At 41.2% G+C, this 23823-nt stretch overlaps 2 protein-coding genes across 3 annotated transcripts in view; one reads left to right on the plus strand and one right to left on the minus strand.

Moving 5' to 3' along the window:
• Positions 1-13650, minus strand: part of LOC311099860 (myoferlin-like) — a 25933-nt gene extending 12283 nt beyond the window's left edge. The window contains exons 1-23 of the mRNA XM_084140587.1: positions 13468-13650; positions 12999-13054; positions 12666-12757; positions 7089-7197; positions 6730-6823; positions 6169-6323; positions 5932-6060; positions 5707-5769; positions 5511-5561; positions 5361-5391; positions 5135-5250; positions 4788-4914; positions 4258-4361; positions 4090-4158; positions 3947-3990; positions 3310-3392; positions 2102-2226; positions 1877-1990; positions 1501-1678; positions 1281-1405; positions 1079-1188; positions 585-777; positions 87-374 (exon numbers count right to left, since the gene is read on the minus strand). Coding sequence (XP_083996713.1) covers positions 87-374; positions 585-777; positions 1079-1188; positions 1281-1405; positions 1501-1678; positions 1877-1990; positions 2102-2226; positions 3310-3392; positions 3947-3990; positions 4090-4158; positions 4258-4361; positions 4788-4914; positions 5135-5250; positions 5361-5391; positions 5511-5561; positions 5707-5769; positions 5932-6060; positions 6169-6323; positions 6730-6823; positions 7089-7197; positions 12666-12757; positions 12999-13054; positions 13468-13558 — 2547 coding nt within the window. The 5' untranslated portion in view covers positions 13559-13650. The remainder of the gene's footprint in view (positions 1-86; positions 375-584; positions 778-1078; positions 1189-1280; positions 1406-1500; positions 1679-1876; positions 1991-2101; positions 2227-3309; positions 3393-3946; positions 3991-4089; positions 4159-4257; positions 4362-4787; positions 4915-5134; positions 5251-5360; positions 5392-5510; positions 5562-5706; positions 5770-5931; positions 6061-6168; positions 6324-6729; positions 6824-7088; positions 7198-12665; positions 12758-12998; positions 13055-13467) is intronic.
• Positions 13278-23780, plus strand: LOC311099965 (centrosomal protein of 55 kDa-like). Of its 2 annotated transcripts, none has more exons than XM_084140688.1 (9): positions 13278-13449; positions 14727-14926; positions 15325-15597; positions 18364-18417; positions 18556-18706; positions 20909-21210; positions 21599-21670; positions 22067-22198; positions 22346-23780. In XM_084140688.1, exons 2-9 carry the CDS (start codon positions 14741-14743, stop codon positions 22544-22546), a joined length of 1371 nt encoding a protein of 456 aa, XP_083996814.1. In that variant the 5' UTR covers positions 13278-13449; positions 14727-14740; the 3' UTR covers positions 22547-23780. The 2 variants fall into 2 exon arrangements, with proteins under 2 accessions (XP_083996814.1, XP_083996813.1); XM_084140687.1 differs by lacking the exon at positions 13278-13449 and adding an exon at positions 14065-14152 and having other exon boundaries at positions 22346-23770.
• The last annotated feature ends 43 nt before the right edge of the window (positions 23781-23823 follow it).

Here is a 23823-nt window from a genome sequence, read left to right on the forward strand (position 1 = left end):
TCACATACATTATACAACGATCTTCTCCATTAATATCAAGTTCAACACTCAAAAGGCAAAAGTGAGTCATTTTAATAGAAACATACCAATTCAGCAAACACACTGAACGTCCCCTCGGAGAAAGTGTTGAACTTTTTCTCGTGGGCAGACAGGCCCAGCCACATATTGACTCTTATCTGGACTGGAACCTTCAGACCCTTGTTTTTATCCATAGGGTACTGCATGAGGATAGTCCTGGTCTTGCCGCAGAACTGTCCACAGGCCTGTTCGCTGTAGGTGGAGTAGAGGAGCTCATAGGCTGGGATGCGGCTGTACGCCACTCTCTTCTCCCCCCTCAGCATCCAGATGATCACGTCAGGCATGCTGTTCTGGGGCTGAAGAGACACACACCATGCAAATTACTGTACATCCCCAGTTTTAATAGAACAATACACAACTTTATCTCTACCTTCAAGGGTAATTTAGAGGGCATTGTACATGAAAAGGGAAAAGAGACTATAGCCAAAATGGTATTATTGATTATTGATAGCAGCTTGTCAAATGTATGTATCATGACCAGACAAACAACTTGAACTCTGACCTACCTCCTCAGCGAGCTGCTTCAGTTTGTCCAGCCAGCCCTCAATGTCCCCCAGGGTATCCTTGATCTCGGTGGCCTCCTCTCTCATGCTCTTGGCCCCCTCCATGATGGTCTGCAGGGCACTGTCGCGCAGCTTTTTCATCTGGAGGTCCAGTGCGGTCAGGTTGGAGTGGCCCTCCAGGTCTGGCACTTTCAAACTGGTTGGGATTGGGTTAGATACGGGCAATTCCACAGTAAAGGTATTACTCCGATGTTTTTACTTTAAAATGTATGCTGAACAAAAAATATTGATTTCAAAGTTTAACAAACCATACAACTCTATGATTACTTTGAACAATTTACACAATAAAAAAATTTAAACATTGGTATGATGGGGATTGCGTTATATAAACATGCTGGGTTAGGAGTCATCATTGCTGTGTTTATGCTAGATCTTTGAAACCCAACAGATTACCCCAATGTTGACTAACTAAATCCATCAAACATGGAAGTATTTACCTGCCGAGGTCCTCGATCACCTGATTTACCAGTCTCAGCCAGATCTCTGCCAGACGGTTTTCGGGGACTTTAGCCAAGATGGCCATCTTCATCGCAGTGATGTTAGATTGCTGAAAGGAGCAATAGACTACAATTTGACACTGTATTCATACATTGTAGGCATTCGAACTGGTAAATTGGTGCATAAATCTGCATCTCGTACCAGGCGTTCAGCTATGTACAGAATGATGTTGACTGCATCCAAACGGTGACTGATGTCCTCCCAGAATGATGTAATGACAACCACTGGCTTGGTGTTAGCCCAAGGCAGGTAATAGTAGTGGTTACCTGTTGAAAATAAATGAATTAGTCCAATTCAAAGATTCTTGCTGAGGTACCAAAAACCAGATGAGTTCGGTTTCTAAGGCGGCTTGGGCCCTTACCATCGAACACAGCACAGCTGTACTGAGTAGTGGAGGCCAGTGGTTTACAGGTGGCGTCCAGTTTGTTGCCATAGTTGCCGATGCTGACCTCAAACTGGATTGGTTCCCCAGGCTCCTGGAGCATGCTGGCACTGTGGAACACTGCACACAAACAGTACTTCCTCCTGCGCTGGTATTTCTGATCAGAAGACAAAATGTTTGTTTAGTTTAGAGGGAAAAAATATTAATTGATTAACAAATAATTTCAAATAACTGTATTATTCAAAGATGCAGCATGCATTTTGTTTCTTTGGCCATCTACACCAAAACAGGGTATACGTGTAGCTAAGTGTAAAGTAAAATGTATCAAGAGTAATGGGGGTACAGGCCACAGTACCTGGGCCACCAAGATGTCATCACTAGGGATTTCATCTACAGTCTTGTCAGCCTTGCCTTCCAGTTTAGTTGAGAGCTCAACCATGATTCTCCCTCGATAGGCCACCCCTTCACCCTGTCAAAAAGAAAACCATAGATCGTTTTCAATGTCAACAAATGTTGAGAACTGTCAACATCTCCAAGCTTAGAGATGGAGAGAAGTATTAAATTCCCTTGCAGGACCTACCTTGCCATAGTTGAGCTCTTCGTAGGGGTCAGGAAGCCCAGTGAACTCTCTGGGACTCCCATACAGGTTGATATAGCAAGGCCCAAAGGCTGGCAGGAAACCCACCTCAGACTCCCCAGTCTTCCCTGTGGAGGAAATCATGCTTTTTACTAATGTCTCTAAATGATGAGCTACTGTGGAGTTAGTTCTGCATGTCAGAAGATGATGTCTTGGATGGAGAATGGTGAACACAGCACACAGTGCTAGCAAATCTACAAAAACTACAGTTAGGGTATCTGCCCGGGCAAACTCACAGGAGTCATATGCCGTTTTTTATTTTTCATTGAAGTGTTAGGTTACAGAAAGAATGTCAGCCTCACACAGCAACTCAGAAATGCAACACATGCAGCAAATGAAGCAAAGGAGTTTGCTCTCCATCTTTGACAACAAAAGGATAGCAGGCAGTTCTGTGACAGCACAAACAAAGCATGCAAATGTTATCAAAATTCCATAACTGAATATCAAGGGTTAAGGGGAAGGTTAGGTGAAGCAAAATTGTTTCGCTGTAAACTTTTGAGTACCGAGGAAGGTCAACTTTGAACTGATATGTGTGTTTACTTCACTCAAAAATCCTACTATTGTACTCAAAGGGCTACAGAAATGAGTGGACCGGGCACAACTCATGGCAGTCACACATTCTCAAAGTAAATCCAATGCAGTAATCACAGTCAATGATTCAAATTGGTCAAATTGGATCCCTTCTAAATTCCTTTAACTCCATTCTAGATTCCTCCATTCTAGATTATTTGAAATGTCATGCTGGGCTAGAATCAGTGGAATGTACCGATGTGACGTATAAAATATTGCAACTTGTTAGTGATACTGGATTTTTGCACTGGACGATACTTTAACAATTCACCACATATCTATTCATCTATTGAACCTTCAAGTGATGGAGAGAAGCCATATCCCGCATGTTTGTCTATACCAAGAGAAAAAGAAAAGTGGATGAACTGTATATTAGAAAGTTAAAACTGAGTATAGAGATGAATAGAGTTGATCCATTCATTTAACAACCAAAGTGAATGGACATAGTGTAATTACACCAAATAACACCATTATACTAGAAGCTATGATGACAATAGCATAGAAATCATATACTTGAGCTATAGACATCGTGAAAGGGAGAAATATAGTGTGGTGTGTTGTAATTAATACGAGAACCATACCTTCAATTTCGCCACCAGAGGATGCTATTTTGGCCAGATTCAAGTACATGGTGCCAATACAGTCATTCCTCGTCAGGCGATCCCTGCATAAAAGGTGCTATATCAACATGACATTGACACCCACCAATGTGAATGAACTTCACTTTCATCACATTTAGGGGACAGACTGTTTTCCTAATCTTTGACTTGCACCTATTTCCTACTATTCCCACTTTTCCCTGTAGCAACAGACAGAGGTTACAGGGGTGTTTCCCTGCCAACAGGATCCCGGCCTGGAACAGGGAGTGACTGACTGTCTGACTCATACTATAGCACTGCCGGGTTCCTCCCAGGCCAAATAACAACTGACTGGACCACACTCTGGAGACGTCTACAGGCAGGTCGCAGGGAGCGAGCACTGGGGCACTCTAAGGGGGCTGAATACACACTATGTACATTCCTGAGGTTTTTCTGAGCCTTGTGACCAGGAAAAACTCCTGGCCCTTATTTGTGTAAAAACGGAGGAAGTATGCATCCGAATACTGTAATAAAGAAGTGAGGTGAGGCGGAAGAAAACTGCCAGAGCTCAAATGGAGTGATTTAAATGGATACATATGTCCATCATAAGTGTTCAGTAGAGGGAATGCTGTTGACTTACCAATCAAAGATGGTCAGTTTGATTTGTTCACACATGGAGGGGAACTGCAGAAAGATTTTGCAGGATCATCGTTTTGAATCACAATTTACCAAAGCAGAAATCCAGTGCATTAGATGTGCTTTTTTTATATATTTTTTTTTTACCTTGACCTGAAGATTCAGCATTTGGTTCCATTCTGGGTTGGCATCCTTCTCAATGACTTTGGTGCACAGCTTCAACAATAAACATTCACATATCAACTTCACAACTATTTCCATAATAAACAAATCCACCCCTTGATTCGAATTTTAGGTGGAGAGTAATGTGAATACCTTTTTGCCAGCGAAGCAAGCCTCGACAAAAGGGTCCACTAGATTCTTCTTGTCCCCATCCCCTCCAAACATCCCCTTCAATGACTGGGCAAAGGCATCATCCACTATAGTGAAAAACACACTGGTTAAAGGAGTAGTTCACTATTTCAACTTGACGTTAGATGGTTCCTCACCCTGTAAGTAGTCTATGGCAGTTTCTCCTGGCCCATAGACTACTTTCAGGGTGAGGAACCATCTAACATCACGTTGTAAAATAGTGAACAACTCCTTTAACTTTGATGTACTTACTTGCATCTTGAAACAATCTTAATTGAGAGATGCAGATTTAGAAACTTCTAAATGAATAGTTAGTTCGGAATCACACCTATCTTTAGCGTAGAGAGAAAGCACTTGAGAGTTAGGCTGAAGAGCCTTGAAGCATAACAAGTCAACCACAACATCAGCAACAGAACAAGTCAACCACAACAGCAGCAACAGAACAAGTCAACCACAACAGCAGCAACAGAACATTATATATACGAGTGGCGTACTCTGGGGAATGTCCTCGGCCCGGAACACTTTGAGAGACAGGGTGACCCATCGCAGTGTGACCCCTGCTGGCAGCAGCAGGTTACTCTCTATGTCATCCTGGTCATCATTAATATCCCTCTTCTCTACCTGCAGAAGCCACACACACACGCACAGTTGTCACACTTCACTATGATAGGGACAGACGTTATTTTCAGGTACATGTGACCTGACAAGGAGATTCATTTAGCTCTGACAAGTCATAATACAGGAATGGGTTCATCCAGATCATGAAGATGCTCCCGACTAGTGTTCAGTTATCAATCATGCCAACAGGAACTGTGAGCAGTAACCCAGACTACTACTGTACCAGTGGTTCGTCTCCCGCCCCAACGATGAACATGCTGACTTTGAGGTATCCCCTGGCCCCCGAGCTGGATTCATCAGGGTCATTCAGGAGGAGCCACTTCCTCATTACAGAGTGAGCTGTGAGACAGACCGAGACAGACAGGCACATGCACAACATGTACCTCCATTGAGCCAATGGAAATCAGACACAGTGTATGCAAATACTGTGCAAGGCACCATAAATATACCTGGTTCATCATAGATGAAGCTGATATCAACCTGTGGGAAGCAAGATGGGAAATACTTCAGACTGATAAAATGCATATGTCAAGAGTAATGGAATATAAAGTCAGATCCTTCAATGTTTTAATAAGAAGTGGAAGGGAAAGATGGAGTACCTTGAACTCCCCCATGAGACTGTCAGCTCTCAGAGAGAAGGAGTCGTACACCTACAGAAGGAGAGTACTGTTTATTAGAGTGAGAATGAAATGCAATACATGGTCTCTGACGGTTCAGATCAGTTAGTGCCAAATTACTAACGTTGAGTTCAACTTACCCGAATGCTGACATGTTGATACAGAGGACCACACTTACCCGAATGCTGACATGTTGATCAAATAGGTCCGATGGTAACATGTTGACGTTGTAAAAGAACATCTGTAAAGAGAAAAAGGAATCTGGGTGGTTTAATGAAAAAAGCAAATCCACATTAACCTTCAGGACAAATCAACTGCAGTCATTTCTCAAGCAATAATTCAACATTTGCTAAGCACACATGGACTTAGTCAATTTAAGTTAAATTAATATGCCTTCTTTTACCTCATCAAAGAAGGGATTGTTTCCCCTCTTGATCCTTGTTCTGTGAGTCTGTCCACAAACATTCACCTTCACAACAGGTTTGATGTTATTCCCAGGAAGCTGTCGCCCCTCTATGATCCTGACACGGATCTGAAGGTAAGAGATCATGAGTATGAGAAAAGGGAATCAGAACAATGTCAAATCATAATTCATGGCTTTTGATTAGATAGACGTTACAACCCCTATGCCAGAATTCACCTGAAAGTCCTGAGGTTTATTGGCCAGGGGACGGTTCAATTTCCTGGTTTTCTTGACCAGTCTTTGGTTCCCAGGCTGACCAGGGGAGGAGACTCCCCCTGCAGAGCCACTCTGTCCTGCATCAGTCAAGTCCTCATCCCCCTCTTTACCTTCCACTGCAGACACACATAGCACAACCTCAACCACAGTCACCAGATATAAAGTATAATCAACAGCACAAAGATTAGTTGTTGCCTTTAGTAATACAAGTATCCAAATAAACTCATAGGCCTTTCATAATCCTGCCCCTGTCAATGGCACTTCCTGGTTGATAGGCAAAAGTAACAAGCCAATCTTTCCCTGATGTTTCTTTCTTATTTTGATGATTAACGCAAGCATACCAGACAGCTCTTTTTTTACAATCAGTTTGTTTACCAACTCATAGAAGTATTAGAAGAAGAAAATGGACTACCTCAAAATGGAGATGGCCTCGATGGCGCAGCCCATTCTCTCACAGGCACCATAATGGGACCGATACAATGATGAGTTGTCTATCTAAGTCTATGAGAACACATGACGTACCAGAATCCCCTGCAGCATCTCCTGCCTGTGGGTCATTTGGGTTTGGAGCGGCATTGGCTGGAGGGTTATAGTGAATAACAAGGCTCACCGTGGCCTGGAAGGTGAATAATTGGTGGAATCAATCAATCATCTCATCAAAATGTGCTGATATCAAAATTCTAAATGGAAAATTGCATGAGATTTTTGGTGCTGATGTGGTTATTGTAGTTATGCTAATACTAATATAATGTAATGAATTACAATGGGATAATGGGGACTGCAGGTGTTTCAATTTCAGCTGATTTCATGATTATTTTGCCCATATCCCTGGTAGCTGGTGAGTAGCGGCAATCTCCATTAGTAAATAGTGAACAACTTACCCCAATAGCCTGTCCCTTTTCATTGACAAGAGCCAGATCTTTAAATGGAAAGGATTTGACTTGACCAGTTGCAAGGTCTTTCAGTGAGATTTTTGCAGAGCCGAGAAACCTACAAAACAAGGGTAAACTTTCAGATATGGCTAGCTGTAAAAACAAATAAAGCATTCCTACTATACAAAGGTGAGGTATGAAATTCATTTTGATAATGTGTCTTTGATTAAACATCAAGTGCATGTAATAAATTAAAAACTGCAACAATATCCTTATCAGTAGAGTTCTTGAGAGCGGCGATTTGGCCACTAGCCAACTGAATCAACTACAGTGCCTATAGAAACCCCCCTTGGATTTCTTCAAATTTTATTGCGTTACAAAGTGGGATTAAAATTGATTTGTAATTTTTCAATGTTCTACACAAAATACTCTAATGTCAATGAGTAATGAAACAAAGTATTCACCCCCTGAGTCATTACATGTTAGAAACACCTTTGGCAGCGATTACAGCAGTGAGTCTTCTTGGGTAAGTCTCATAAGCACTTTGCACACCTGTATTGTGCAATATATTCACCCATTATTATTTTCAAAATTCTTCATGCTCTGTCAAGGTGTTGGGGATCATTGCTAGACAGCAATTTTTAAGCCTTGCCATAGATTTTCAAGCAGATTTAAGTCAAAACTGTAACTTGGCCATTCAGGAACATTCACTGTCATCTTGGTAAGCATCTCCAGCGTAGATTTGGCCTTGTGTTGTAGGTTATTGTCCTGCTGAAAGGTGAATTCCTCTCCAACTGTCTGGTGTAAAGCAGACTGAAGCCGGTTTTCCTCTAGGATTTTGCCTGTGCTTAGCTCCATCCCGTTTCTTTTCATCCTGAAAAACTCCCCAGGTCTTTGCCGATGTCAAGCATACCAATACCATGATGCAGCCACAACCATGCTTGAAAATAAGGAGGCAGTTAGTTACTCAGTGATGTGTTGTGTTGGATTTGCCCCAAACATAAAGCTTTGCATTTAGGCCATGAAGTGTATTCCTTTGCTGTGTTTTTGTTGCACTTTTACATTTACATTTACATTTTAGTCATTTAGCAGACGCTCTTATCCAGAGCGACTTACAGTTAGTGAGTGCATACATTTTTTAAATTATAATTTTTTCCATACTGGCCCCCTGTGGGAATCGAACCTACAACCCTGGCGTTGCAAACGCCATGCTCTATCAACTGAGCTACATCCCTGCCGGCCATTCCCTCCCCTACCCTGGATGACGCTGGGCCAATTGTGCGCCGCCCCATGGGTCTCCCGGTCGCGGCCGGCTACGACAGAGCCTGGATCTTTTACTTTAGTGTCTTGTTGCGTACAGGATGCATGTTTTAGAATATTTTTATTCAGTATATATTTTTTCTTCTTTTCACTCTGTCATTCAGTTCATTATGGTGGAGTCATTACAATGTTGTTGATCCATCCTCAGTTTTCTCCCATCACAGCCATTGAACTCTGTAGCTGTTTTAAAATCACCAATGGCCCCTAAGCAGTTTCCTTCCTCTCCTGCAGCTCAGTTCAGAAGGACGACTGCATCTTTGATGTTTCTGGGTGGTTTAATACATCATCCACAGTATAATTATTAACTTGACCATGCTTAAAGATATTCAATGTCTGATTTTGTCACGATCGTCGGGAACAGAGGACCAAGGCGCAGCGTTGAATGCAAACATACTTATTTATTGAACGCTAACACGAACGATAACGTGACGTCCTTAGATCAAACACAACCTACTTGGAACAAGATCCCACAACCACTGTGGGAAAACAGCCTGACTAAATGTGGTTCCCAATCAGAGACAACCAGCAACAGCTGACACTCGTTGCCTCTGATTGAGAACCACACTGGCCAACATAGAAATACTTAACCTAGAATGGAAAACGCATGAAAACTCACACCCTGGCTCAACATACTAGAGTCCCCAGAGCAAGGGCGTGACAGGTTTGTTATTGTTACCCATCTACCAATCACTGTCCTTCTTTATGAGGCTTTCGAAAAGCTTCCTGGTCTTTGTAGTTGAATCTGGGCTTGAAATTCAATACTTGACTGAGGGACCTTACAGATGTTGTATGTATGGGGGACAGATCAAGCCCTATTATTTCAGACGGAGTGAGTCCATGTAACTTATAATGTGATTTGTTAAGCCAGATTTTACATCTGAAAAATGTAGGCTTTCCTAAACAAAGGGACTGAATACTTATGCAACGACTATATTTTAGTTATTACATTTTTATTAATTTGTAAAAATGTGTAGAATTTTCTTTTCACTTTGACATTACGGAGTATTTTGTGTAGCTCAATGACACAAAAATTTCAATTAAATCTATTTCAATCCCAGTTTGTAACGTAACGAAATGTGAAAGAAGTTCAAGGGGGTGTAGACTTTCTATAGGCACTGAATGAGAGTGCTGACCATAATGATCTTTGATGCTATCAAATATGGAAGTATGAAGATTGTGATACATCAGGCTACTGACTCAGGCCATCATTGTAAATAAGAATTTGTGCTTAATTGACTCACCTGCATAAATAAAGGTTAAATAAATAAAATACAACTTCTTTATTTAAGAATAGAGATTACATCTAGTCATGAGTGCAGTGAGCAGATGATGACGGAAAAGCCTTCTGTGTGCTCAGTGATGTCACCATGAGAAAAGGCATTGGGGTGGCCTCCTCCCAAAGTTAACAAACACACCCAGTCAAACACACCCACAAAGAACAGGAACCTGGCATCACACAGGAGCAATCAAATAGAGATTTCATCAAGGTATATCAAAATATTTACTAGTAAGCTTTGCTCTCCAGATTGGGCTGGTGGAAGGAGCTATAGGAGGAAGGGCTCGTTGTAAAGACTGGACTGGAATCAGTGGAACGGTATCAAACAATGGAAACCACATGTTTGACTCTATTCCATTCATTCCACTCCAGCCATTACAATAACCCCGCCCTCCTATAGCTCCTCCCACCAGCACAATCTGAAGTTTGATAGTTTGATCTAACTTGCCTTCCCACATCACCTATGTACTGTATGCACAAACGATGTTGGGTGGCAGGTAGCTTAGTGGTTAAGAGCGTTAAGCTAGTAACTGAAAGGTTTCTGGTTTGATTCCCCGTGCCGACTAGGTGAACATTTTCTCAATGTGCCCTTGAGCAAGGCACTTAACCCTAATTGCGCCTGTATGTCGCTCTGGATAAGAGCGTCTGCTAAATGACTAAAATGTCAAATGTAATGTTACAACTTTTCCAAGGATTTTAATCTTTACCCTCCAATCATGAATAATGTTCATACAGATCCAGGTGGCTAGTGTTAATAATGTAATTTCTCATTTGTTTTACTTTACAATTTATCTCTACTGGTCACTCTGCTCATTGGGAATATTACATTCCCCAGGCAGTGTTCAGACATCTCTTCTACCTCTGGGAGGCTGAAACATGAATTATATGGAGAGTGCAGGATAATAATTCAGAGGATGTTCTGCCCTTTCCTTGTGACAATAGTAACATTTCTGTGATATTAACAAAACAATCATCCCTGCAATACCTTCAGTCCAAAAAATATTTGTGGCCAATAGGGAGGGGTTAGTGAGTCAGTGAGCATTGCCATCTGTAGAATATGTTGGTTCTTGTCTGTTGCTAGGGTAACGCAGTTAGTAACAGACCACTATGGCGAAACGCTCTGGGATGTAATTATTGTCTAGGATTACAATGTCAGCCTCTCATAACATTATTTTCCTTCCTCCTTGCATTCCATGTTAACTGGTGTATGTCCGTCAGCCTGACATTTTCAGGTCATTAAATGCAGACAGGTGTGCCGACAGAACCCGATCTGCTTTTACCAAAGTGTGGAGTCATTCCACCCACTGACCATAATGTTTGCCAGCAGCCTTCCTATGTCAACCACAGTAGACATTTCCTTGTCGTAGCCATGTAATTTATGCTGCCCTGTTACATAGCATGAGTATTCAGGTATGTCAACACATAATGACATTGACCAACCATAAAGTCAGCATCTTTGACAAAAATGTCTTATTTGTGTGACTCTGTTAAACTAGCATATCTTTTTTGGGATCATTTGAGGAATTCCTGCCCAAATCTAATAAATCCAGAACCACAAGGTTAAACGTTTCTCTCCGAAGTTGCTAGGGTTACAAAGTACCATAACAGACCCTGTAAAACTATGTGAGAGAGGAGTCCCTACACTCCACCACATCATCAGAGTGTGTCAGACTAGGCTAACTCAATGGAAAGCTTTACACACATCATATGGCCTGCACTGATGCATGCATATACCTGACAAAACTTGAAAATCATACCCCCGATTTCAACTATGCTGAGTTGCAGAATGTAGCTAAGCTGCATTACATACATACAATTATAATACTTAGCAGACACTTTTATCCAAAGCAACTTACAGTCATGCATGCACATATTTTAAGTATGGGTGGTCCAAGGAATCAAACCCACTATCCTGGCGTAGCAAGCGCCATGCTCTACCAACTGAGCTACAGAGGACCACAGACAGGTAGATTCACAGACATGATCATTTTACTGAATTTATCTCACTAAAACCTGGACATTCTGTAACGTATATGTGTTGCCTTCATAACATACAAGGCTTTGACGATTTTAACATTTACATTTTACATTTACGTCATTTAACTTGCAAAACCTTGGAAACTTTTTCTGTGGTTATGTTTCCAGATTGTTACCATATATGTCTTTCCCTCTGTGAATGGAAAATACACAACATGTAAACTTTGGTCTCTATACATGTGGTCCTCTGTAGCTCAATGTGGTCCTCTGTAGCTCAATTGGTAGAGCATGGCGCTTGTAACGCCAGGGTAGTGGGTTCGATCCCCGGGACCACCCATACGTAAAAATGTATGCACACATGACTGTAAGTCGTTTTGGATAAAAGCATCTGCTAAATGGCATATTATTATTTATTATTTACATATTATAGTGGCCTGAGTTCTCACGACTTCTTCGTCCTCACTGAATACAATATTTTCCCTGTCAAGAAGTGCCATAAACTCATCCCAACAGAACAAACAGGTATTTATTGTTGCCTAAGGCGGATCACCTCTCCCACTCACTGCATGCAAGTCTGAGCATGGCAAGTAGGGTGTGGGAGTTACATTTTAAGCCAACAATGTGGTCTCCTGAAAGAGTGGTTATGCTAACTTACTTTCCCATGAACATTATCCCTAGAATCCATTGCACTACTCTCAGTAAAAGCCTTGTTATTTAACTCTGAAACCGTTTCGATACTGCAGTTGACTCTTTCCCTTTGGGGTTAATTTGCAGGAGGTTGGTTTAATCTAATGACCACCTTCAGCAACATTGAACCGATTAAGTCAGAGATTTTGTAAGAAGTCCTGCCACCTCTTGTAATCACACTGCAGACTAGACAGCTCTGTGCAACTTCATTTAGAGGACGTCTCTGCTCTGTTTAAATGAGGTGAGGCAAACTGGGTTTCTCGCTCTCCTAAATACCCCTATTAATGCTGGTGTGTTAGGATGAAGTGTATGTCTGGGCCACTTACTTATCTTTTCCAATAGTTTCGTAGTCTTTCACAATCACATCAATGTAAGATGAGGAATCAAGCACAGAACCCTTCAAATCAAACTCAAGGACCTGTAATCAAACATGACATTTCTTAATTATCAATCAGTGGCACTGCCACCGCCAAGGCCTTGAGGTACACATGACACAAATTATATTATTAAGCCTATTAGAGAATGCCAGTATTATACAGACGCCTACAATATCACACCCACACTATCAGGGTTGTAGCTATTTCAAGTGTATCTAGTCTTCTTTTGGTAATACAACTTTCCCAAGGACAAATAGTCTGAACAGATAACAAAGTACTTACTTCATTCCAAACTGGGTTGACTTCACTGTCAATTGTTTTGGTTTTCTTTTTTTCATCTGAAAGTAAAAATTGTTGACTTTTTCACTTATTTCAGTCACCTTTTACAGTTGCTAAGAATTCATTAAATTCTTAGCAACTTCTAATTTACAGGGTAGAGTGGATGTCAATGCAGTCAATATGATAACTCGGGTAATATTGAATTGATACACTCATCAATTTAGGTCCAATGAAAAGTTATTGCCTACTTCAAAGGAATACATCCTGATTCAACCAATCAATAGGTTACACCATCATCATTCTGCATCTGACAACCTGTGTTTTTTCTCAATTAATGAACACGTTATTATGACATTTCTGTACAGCCTTTTCTGTAACGTGATGGAGATACAATAAAGTAGCCCATCAGAGTTGTGGATCAAGATACAGAAAGATAATCGTTGGGAAATAAAAAGTAAGTGCACTTCCTTACCTTTAAAAATAATAGATGCTACGGGATCTGGAGTACTTCCAAGTTTACTTTTAGGCAGACCTTTAGCAGATTCTACCACAACACGCAACATTATGATAATCACTAACAGGAATCAGTATTGCTCTGTAATGACTATAAAAACCGAATCGCGTGCAACACCATCAACTCCCCATCACTAAAGCCAACTGCATAATTTGAGGAAATAGCTCCCGTGTTTAATTTAGGAAAATAAGGGTGGGTGTGGATTTCTTTGGTAATGGCAATGTGCTGCCATCCTGTGTATGTGTTGACAGAGGATGACAGAGGACGAAAATAGTGGTTCAGTGAAAGATGGATAAGACGGTAGAAAGTTGACTAATTGCATGGTGCTATTAAAGCAGGATAGTGATGCATTGATAGGACCAAAATAAATATGGACTTAGCAAATCGTATTTTCCATTCATATTAATTTCTGTTCCATGACATGTTTATTGGTGCTCTGTTTTTGGTCTGAGCAATAACAGTACTCTGTCTCCATCTAGTGGTGGTTGATTAAAAAAAGGAGTGTCGCGTCATCCAACACCCGGATATGACGCCTGACGCGCTGCATTCAAACTTGTTTTGAACTAGGAAGCAAGAAAGTGTCCGTTTCATTCTCATAAGTCAAACATCCTAGATTGTTGTTTTGGAAATAGAGGTCTACATTGTGAGTTATATTTTCTAAATATTTAAAGATGCATCCATACATGTTTTATTAACAGTAGACAATAGTTTGGGTGGAACGAACAAACGCTTAGCTAGCTAAATAAGGACGGATTGCTGGCTAGCTGTGTTGTTAGCCAGACAGGCACCTACTGTACAGTATTTCACGTAGCTAACGTTACTAGCTAACTAGCATTCGCCACAAACTCGAAGAAAAATATATAGCCAACAATCTAGCAGATTATCTGTATCTTTTTGGTAAGATGATGTTGGAGTTATGTCATTCAGTTGTGAAATTATGGAGCTTTTTTTTTCTTTCAGTTAGGCATGTTCTTCTGTTTTGGGCTTGAGTTTGTTTTGTGTTTGGCATGCAATTTCAACGACTAACGTTAGCTAGGCCTCACTGCAGGTGCTAAATTAATTGCATTTATGCCTAATGAAATAAACAAACGTGAGTATTGCCTATTATATTTACTACCTAGATGTATTTAGCTTTGATTGAAAATGTGCAATTGAATGAGATGCGAGTGATTTTAATTGTTATACATTGACATCAAACTTCAACATTGTTTTTCTAGGTAACACGCCAGACATGGCATCAAAAAGCACCAAGGAGACCATTGTCAACAAGTTAGGCTTTAAATCCAGTGTCTCAAAGCAAGCAGAAGTGGAAATGGACAGACTCAGGAAGGAGAATGCTCAACTGAAGAAGCAGATGGATGAAATATCTAAACGAACGGCGAGGCCACCAGACTCAGACAAGAACAAACTGCTAGAGGTAACTAGCTAGCAAAATGACAAAGCATAGTAGCTTGTGTAAAAAGAGACTATTGTGAGATGCTTAGGCTAACTAGTATTGCCAGCCCAATGATTATTATAAAGTTATAAAGTCAAAATGTAATGGGGTTTATACAGTAGTGATGAGGGAGCCTACATCCATAAACAGAAAAGATGTCAAACCAAAACAACCATTGCACTCAACACATTCATAAACTTGTTGTGACCATCAATCACTTTCACTTTCACCATGTGGCTTTTGGTCTGTGGGTTTAGCACCCTTGCCTTTTTAAATTGTCTTGATGGAGTTGTGATAATATAAAGATGAGTCATGTTCAATTAAGAAAAATTCACTATCAAATGTAATTCAATTCATACACATTTTGCAATTGATTGCAGAGGATTCTGTCTCTGGAGACGTTGAGGGAGAGGAACACTCAGCAGCTGCTGGCTAAGGACAAGGAGGTGGAGACTCTGAGACAACAGCTGAGTTCCAGTGGGGGAGAGGTGGTGGCATCGCTCCAGTCTCAGCTGAACCAGGGGAGGAGAGAGGCCGAGCACAGAGAGAAACTCTTCCAGTCCCTCTCGGAGGAGACCGGGAACCTGAAGAACAAGTTGGTGGCGGTGTCTGCAAGGTGTCAGGCATTGGAGGAACAGGATCCTGATTTCCAGGTTGGTGAGCTGAATCTTCAGGCTACTGAGGAGGCCTAGACGTTGTTCCATTGTGTTAACCTAGGATCAGTTATGGAGGGAATGTATGTGTGACAAGAAGACACTTCAAAGTTCACGCCCCTCCATATTCAAACATTGCCGTTTCCAGTATGAATGTTGTGGTTAGGCTGGTGGCATACCAATTTGTAAGTCGCTCTGGATAAGAGCGTCTGCTAAATGACGTAAATGTAAAAATTCAAAATCTCAAGGTGAACTATTATTTTTAAACTCTAGATGGCAGCCTTTGCTCTCTGAATGGCTCCTTCTCTGACATAATACTTGTTAACTCTCAGCTCAGGTGGCGTGCATTAGTGCTGGGTTGTGTTCAGTACGGCGGAACGGTGTGCAACGATGAATTAAACCGAAACGGCACTGTACTGAACAACCAGTTGAAAAACGTTGGGATTATGGTGGCCTACAGGGCAATTACCATATGGTGTGCTGCAAGAGTTTTGCGTTTTTAGATGGTCACACCTATATTGATCAGGCCACACCACCAAACGGAAGCAAACTTACCTCAAAGGCTGTTGACGAACGGTGCACATAGTTTTGGGGAAGCGTGTTGTTCAGTACAAACTGTCACTCAACGTAGCAAATGTTGAAGCGATCTGAACGCACCCCAGGGCTACTCAACAATATTCTTATGGGGGCCACATTGCAGGGGGGCCAGACATTTTCGACATGCGATTATTCTTCCGAAGAAATGTATGAAAAACAACACACGCACACACACCATTATAAAGCACTTGAATGTGGCTAAAAGTAATTAGGTCATTTTAAAAATCCTCTGAAAACAAAGGATTTTATTTTTGCTGCCCTAACACACAGATGGTGATAACATGGACCAGCAAGCTATTTGATTCTCTATTTTAGAGGGGGTGGGGGGAAGTAGCCTATGCTTTGAATGAATTTTCCCCAGTCATTAGGTCATTGTTCTCACGCCCTTCTAACATTTCCTGCACGACTTCGTAGAGAGAAACAGAAGGCGTGTACGTGTCCCTGAGAGTCTTAGCTTTCAGGAATGGGGTGATGTTAGCTTATTGCACACTGTTCACACACTAGAGTCAAATTCATAGGAAGATTTTTTTTTTTTGCTGAAGCTGCTAGAAACCACACTAATAGGCCTTGTCATTTTGGCAATAAACGTCAGATTTCCGTCTCCATATTTTTGATTAATGTTCAGAATTGATCAAGGGGCCAGTCTAAATTGATTAAAGTGCCGGATCTGGTCCGCAGCCGCCAGTTGAATGGGCTCTGGCAGCATTTCCTATTTATCATCTTTGATGATTCAATTATGACATTTCATTCCGATTTCTTATCTAGCCAGTCGTCTAAATGTCATATTTCTAAGAGTGACAATGACGAGTTAGCCATTTTTTATGATTACAGAGCTTCACAAACATTAATTGTTTAACCTTTTGAACTCTCTTTGACCACACTACCAGACGAGTATGACCCCCCTGATAAAATGACTTTTTCCTCAATTTAATAATTTAAAGTTATTTACCAGTAGTCTTATTCATAGAGAGAGAACTAGTTTTATTATCTGTATGCCCTAATCCGTCTCCAACTTTCAAATAACCATGAGGTCATGTTCAAGGAAATCCACCTCCCGACAGGCCCTCATCACCGGGGGCATTACCCTCCTGTACATAACCCCCACCCCATATGTTCAGTCATAGAGGATGGGCAAAGTTGACAAACGTATGATCCCAGTCCCTTTAAGGGCCTGAGCTGACCAATAGGCCTTACTGCGGCTCAACCTTGAGACGCCCTGCCTCCTTAGGTCATAGGTATCAGTTTGCTGGGTCATACCCAGGGGATCAAACGTCAACGTCTGGGTCAACTTTAACATTATTATTATGATGAGATGGACCTGGCGTCGCTCTCGAGGGATTGCAGAATGAAGGCAGCCTCTCCAGGGATAGTTGGTCAAGGCCTAGGTGTTATGGGGGATATATTCCAGCCAGGCTTACTATGACTAGGCTGCCGCTGCCAAGAGGTGGCTGGGTCACTGACTGGTTAAAGGACACACTAGGCGTTATATTATTGTATGCAGTACTTAACTTGAGGCGGCTTTGCATTTAGCTGGGCTTACAGCCCTTTTTTATGATTTGATTATGTCCTCTTTAAAGGCCCAGTGTGGTCAAAAACGTGATTTTCCTGTGTTTTATATATATTTCCACACACTGAGGTTGGAATAATACTGTGAAATTGTGAAAATTATGATTATGCCCTTTTAGTGTAAGAGCTGTTTGAAAAGACTGCCTGAAATTTCAGCCTGTTTTGGTGGGATGGAGTTTTGTCCTGCATGTTGACATCACCAGGTGGTAAATTAGTTAATAGACCAATAAGAAAGTGTTCCAAACCACTCTGCCAATAACAGCTAGTTTTCAGTTTTCCCTTCCCCACTCAGACCACTCCCAGACAGTTCTAGCACAATTCTTGCTTGAGAAATTGCTCTTTGCTAAGAAGCTATTTTTGTTTTTTGACCATTTTAATTGAATACAATCACAGTACGGTACTTAATTGTTACCCAGAAATGATGTGATATACAGATAAAAACGTCTGCATTAGGTTTTTTAAGTAAAGCATCCAAGACTCGTTTCCCACAGACCCACATAGAACAGACCATGTCTTCACGTAGAAAGTGATTGTATCTGTTGTGTTCACCTATGCAATTGTTTTGATATATTCTAATACCTGTGTTTCTATACTGTTTGATAGAATGGCCAGGTCCCCTCTGGTGAGGTTGCAGTAGTTCAGGATCACCTGAGAGATGTGAGTTGAATAATTTGTCAAGATTAAAATGGCCATTTTCTTTTCGTCTTTGTCTGCTCAAAAATCGTAGTGCGTTGTGTGGAAAACTGTATCATCTAACCCTTACCCCCGTTGTGTGTTTTTCCTGGGTTACGAAAGGCTTTGGAGAAGAACCAACAGTGGATGGTTTATGACCAGCAGCGAGAGGCCTATGTCAAGGCAGTCCTGGCCAGAACCCTTGAGTTGGAGCAGCAACTAAATCAAGCCAACCAAGCACTCCAACAACAACACAAAGAAGGCAATTCAGCCGGTAAAAAAACAGGGCCTCTGAGCCTACAGTGCAGTGTGGGATTTGGCACTCGTTTGCTGTTAAGAGTAAATCCACCGTTAAAAATCGGCAGATCCCACAATGTTCTCCGCATTATAAAGGTTGATTTCACACATTTTTTCCCCATGTGGTTAAAATAATTATCCTCTAGACTAACGCTTGTTAGTCTGTGAATACAAAATTACTTAATTGGGGGGATGGAGGGGTTCTACTAAGCTAACATATGGAATTGTTTTAAGATAGTCATAGCGCTGACCATTTAGCTATTTGATTTAGAATTTTAGGATCCTTTTATGTCTCCCCCCAAAAATATATAAAAAATATTTGATGAAACATTGAATTTGGCCTTACTGCTATTAGCCCATAGAAATGCATTGAATACCAGATTCATACATGGAAAAACAGATAGTAAAAAAATCTAAAGGAAGTTTGTTTTGAAGTGTCTGTCCTATATCTAAGAGATATAAGGAAGATCAGGAAACTATTTGTATTTTTTTTTTTACACTTATTTAACCCCTTATTTTAGGCACTAAACTATATATACACTACCGTTCAAAAGTTTGGGGTCACTTAGAAAATTCCTTGTTTTCGAAAGAAAAGCATATTTTTTTACCATTAACATAACATCAAATTGATCAGAAATACAGTGTAGACATTAATGTTGTAAATGGCTATTGTAGCTGGAAACGGCTGATTTAAAAAAAAAAAATGGAATATCTACATAGGCGTACAGAGGCCCGTTATCAGCAACCATCAGTCCTGTGTTCCAATGGCACGTTGTTTGCTAATCCAAGTTTATCATTTTAAAAGGCTAATTGATCATTAGAAAACCCTTTTGCAATTATGTTAGCACAGCTGAAAACGGGTGTTTTGCGGGTACTATTTAATGAAGCTGCCAGTTGAGGACCTGTGAGGCGCCTGTTTCTCAAACTAGACACCAATGTATTTGTCCTCTTGCTCAGTTGTGCACCGGGGCCTCCCACTCTTCTTTCTATTCTGGTTAGAGCCAGTTTGCGCTGTTCTGTGAAGGGAGTAGTACACAGCGTTGTACGAGATCTTCAGTTTCTTGGCAATTTCTCAGATGGAATAGCCTTAATTTCTCAGAAAAAGAATAGACTGACGAGTTTCAGAAGAAAGTTATTTTTTCTGGCCATTTTGAGCCTGTAATCGAACCCACAATTGCTGATGTTCCAGATACTAGTCTCAAGAAGGCCAGTTGTATTGCTTCTTTAGTCAGCACAACAGTTTTCAGCTGTGCTAACATAATTGCAAAAGGGTTTTCTAATGATCAATTAGCCTTTTAAAATGATAAACTTGGATTAGCAAACACAACGTGCCATTGGAGCACAGGACTGATGGTTACTGATAATGGGCCTCTGTACGGCTATGTAGATATTCCATAAAAAATCAGCCATTTCCAGCTACAATAGCCATTTACAAAATGTCTACACTGTATTTCTGATCAATTTGATGTTATTTTAATGACCCCAAACTTTTGAACGGTAGTGTATACTTCCATTCATTTTTTTAAACTGGTACCAGGCTGCCTTCAGGTTTGGCTTGTGGGCGTCCTAGAGCAAAACAACCGACATGTTCGTGAGAGACTCACCTTTCCATAGAGGGTCATATTCGTGTGTAGCCCAAACCGTTCGGACGCTACAGACAGAAGTTGGCAGAAGGGCGGTACCGACTTCAGACGAAGCCCGTGACGCTTGTGGGGGTCGTAGACCTTCCATCGCAGATGCCGAAAGCTGCCATTGGCGGATGCGGTGGATTGAGTCGCAGGCCTTGCAAAAAAAACAGATGGATTTTGATGGGGATTTTGTATTATGCTAATTTAGATTTCCGCGAGGACGCAGAAATTGACTCAAGCTTATAATTAGCCGTTAAAAAATTAGTTCTAATTAGCTATTACAATGGTAAAGCATAGTCTGCTTGGCAAACAGTACTTCCTAGTGACCCATTCATAATAATAGTAATAATAATAATATGCCATTTAGCAGACACTTTTATCCAAAGCGACTTAGTCATGTGTGCATAAATTTTTACGTATGGGTGGTCCCGGGGATCGAACCCACTACCCTGGCGTTACAAGCGCCATGCTCGACCAATTGAGCTACAGAGGACCATAAGTGTTGCATAGAGGATCGTATTATATTGTAACCCTGCTTAATTTCCCCCCAGCACCGGAGAAGTCTTCCTCCCAGCTGCAGGAGTACTACGACAAGCTTCTGCTGCAAGCCAAGCGGGATGTGGAGGCCCACAAGGAGGCGGCGGCGCGGGCCCAGGGGAGGTACGAGGAGCGCTGCAGGGAGGTGGCCGAGGCCCGGGAACAGCTCCAGGCCGAGCGCCTCAGCAGCAGACACACAGTTAGCGAGGAGAGGAAGTGCTCGGCCGACCGCACCGACAGGATGCGGTCCGAGCTGGACAGCATGGACGCCAGGCTGGAGGAGGAGAGGAAGAGGTGTGCTGAGCTGCTGCTGCAGGTACTGTTCCACACCAGGGAGATACTTTATGCAGTTTTATTACGCAGCTTTGGTTGACCAGTTTGAGTTGATTTATAAAGCGTTCTCTTTTGCAACCACGGCCTGTGGAAGAGTTGCTGGGGAAAGGTTGGTGTTTTAAATGAGTCAGGTTGTATCTCGTCGAATATCTATACCTATCTAACAACAGTTCAATCTAGCAGTTCAAGATAGTTGGGGATTAAATACAAATGTTCTGTGTCGATCCCTGTCTCTCAGCCACTTTCCTGTCTATGCTCGTTCTTCTTCGCACCTTCTACACGTTCCCACTGTTCTTTCAATACAAATAGTAATACTGAACGTAGATCAGACCTTCAATTTCCTTTAAGACCAAATAGTGTTTTCTGTTCAGGTGAATCTACTCCAGAAATCTCTGTTAAACCAAAACGAGGAACAGAAGAGAGTTGGCATACTGGAGCAGCAGGTATGTAGGTCGTTTATTATATACGCATGGTCACTTTACCCCTACCTACATGTACAAGTTACCTCAACTAACCTGTACCCCTGCACATTGACTCGCTACCGGCACCCCTGTATATAGCCTCGTTATTGTTATTTTATTTAGTAAATATTTTCTTCACTATATTTCTTGAACTGCATTGTTGGTTAAGGGCTTGTAAGTAAGCATTTCACGGTAAGGTCTACACCTGTTGTATTCGGCGCATGTGACAAATAGAATGTGATTTGATTTTTGTATTGGCAACCAAAACCATTCCTGACTCTAGTTTGTGAAATACTCAGTTATATAACATCTCTTATTAATACAACATCCAAGATCTCTGCAGTGCTCTCTTGATTTGCTGTTGTCTATTACCCCCAGATCCAGCTGTCTGCCAAAGAATTTGAGAACGAGAAACTTGATCGGCAGAGTTTACAGCATCAGTTGCACAATGTCCTGAAAGAGCTGCGCAAGGCTCGGGACCAAATCACAAGACTGGAATCCAGCCATCAAGTAAGCATTGCGAAATATTGCAGTACACTTCAATTATTTTGACATTTCTACTTTTAAATTGTGTTGTCATGAATACCTTTGCTATCTTCAGATAAGCAACTGTGCACCAATTGATAGGTTTCTATGTATTTTCAATTTCAAAAACAGCAGAGAGGGTCTCGTTTCTCTGAGCCAAGTTCTTACAACAAGCTGGAGTTTGATAGGCTGTCCATTGAGGATCCCATCCCCACCTCGCCCTCCAAAAACCTCCTGGACGAGAGTTTCCTGGAGTGTCCAAAGTGCAGAGCCCCATACACCACCAGTCAGCACAGAGAACTGCTGGCCCACCTGGACTACTGTTTCGCTTGAACAGCCAATAGGGATTTAACAAGGGAGTACATCTGGCCAGTCTCGGTCTTGCTTTTGTCTTTAAGATATTGTTTTTATATAATCTTATAAGAGGAAGTCAATTTGGTTTGTGTTTATGCTCATTTTTTACATGACAAAATGTTTCTTTCTTGCCTTGTTTTAAAAGAAATCAGTGACCTATTTTTGATTGACAAGAATAAACTATTTCGATTTTTTTATCTTTTTTGTGTGATTTAAAATCTTTTGTGGATAGTTTTGATATAGAACTTACGTAAGACAATATTATTTATGGGGGTTTTTTCTGCTTTTTCTTTATAGGTTTCTATTTGTTTTGAACAAATTGGGCTACCTAAATCTGATTAGAACATGAAACAAGTGTCCACCACATAGTTTCTTTATTTTTTCAGTTCTACCTTGTCTCTCTATAAGCATTGTTTGCATTCATGAGGTGTATTCCATCAGTGTTAAAGGCCCAGTGCAGTCAATTCAGTTTTTCATGTGTTTTGTATCATGTTGGTACAACAGCTGAGGAAACTAACACTGGAAAAGTATGAAAAAATGTGACCAGTGGATTGATCTCCAAGCCACAATCCTAACTGTGTTTAATGCACCGCTTTAGTGTCCTCGACTCAGACCACTCGGACATTCCTATCAAAATTCTTGCTTGAGAATAGTTATCTTTTTGACAATTTTAATGGACAACTATCACAGTAAGTAACTTTTTACCCAGAAATGACTTGATATTGAAATAATTAAAAAAAGGCTGCAATGGTAAATGTATGAGTAAGGCCCACTTCCGCATCAGTTCTTACTTTGCAAACCAGTTTGAATGAGATTGCATTAGTAAGTCCTTGCATTAAACTATTTAAGGCCAAGGATTAGCAAGGCTTCTCTTGGGTAGGGGAAAAAGAGGTTACGGTGTCTGTTCAAGGAATGTTAGAACAAGGACTTAGCTGTGAGGTTACGACTGCAGAATACTGATATGGTTGGTTCCAAGCAGTGTGTTATGAATAATTCTAAGTTTGAGGCCTTTTTTTTGGGGGGGGGGGGGGGGGTTAGGGTTAGTGAAGCATAAATAATTGACCTTTTCCAGATAATTGGGTGTCTTTGTTTTTCATTTGATTCTATTTTTGTTTTGCCCTGTATCCGAAAGCTGTCTTTGCACTTTGTTATACACTGTACAAAAATGTGCAATAAAGATGATAGCCATTGTACTATCAACACAATCTTTGAGTAATTGTTGTCTGTTTGTCACAGTTGAATGGAAGCCATGTGGG

Source organism: Coregonus lavaretus, assembly GCF_964263955.1.
Source record: "Coregonus lavaretus genome assembly, chromosome: 1".
NCBI classification, from domain to species: Eukaryota; Metazoa; Chordata; class Actinopteri; order Salmoniformes; family Salmonidae; genus Coregonus; species Coregonus lavaretus.

Excerpts from the sequence above, each read along its gene's own strand:
- LOC311099965 (XM_084140688.1), top strand. The coding sequence starts at position 14,741 with ATGGCATCAAAAAGCACCAAGGAGACCATTGTCAACAAGTTAGGCTTT. Across the intron at positions 18,418-18,555 it reads TTCAGGATCACCTGAGAGAT|GCTTTGGAGAAGAACCAACA; the intron begins GTGAGTTGAATA and ends GGGTTACGAAAG. Across the intron at positions 22,199-22,345 it reads GACTGGAATCCAGCCATCAA|CAGAGAGGGTCTCGTTTCTC; the intron begins GTAAGCATTGCG and ends TTTCAAAAACAG.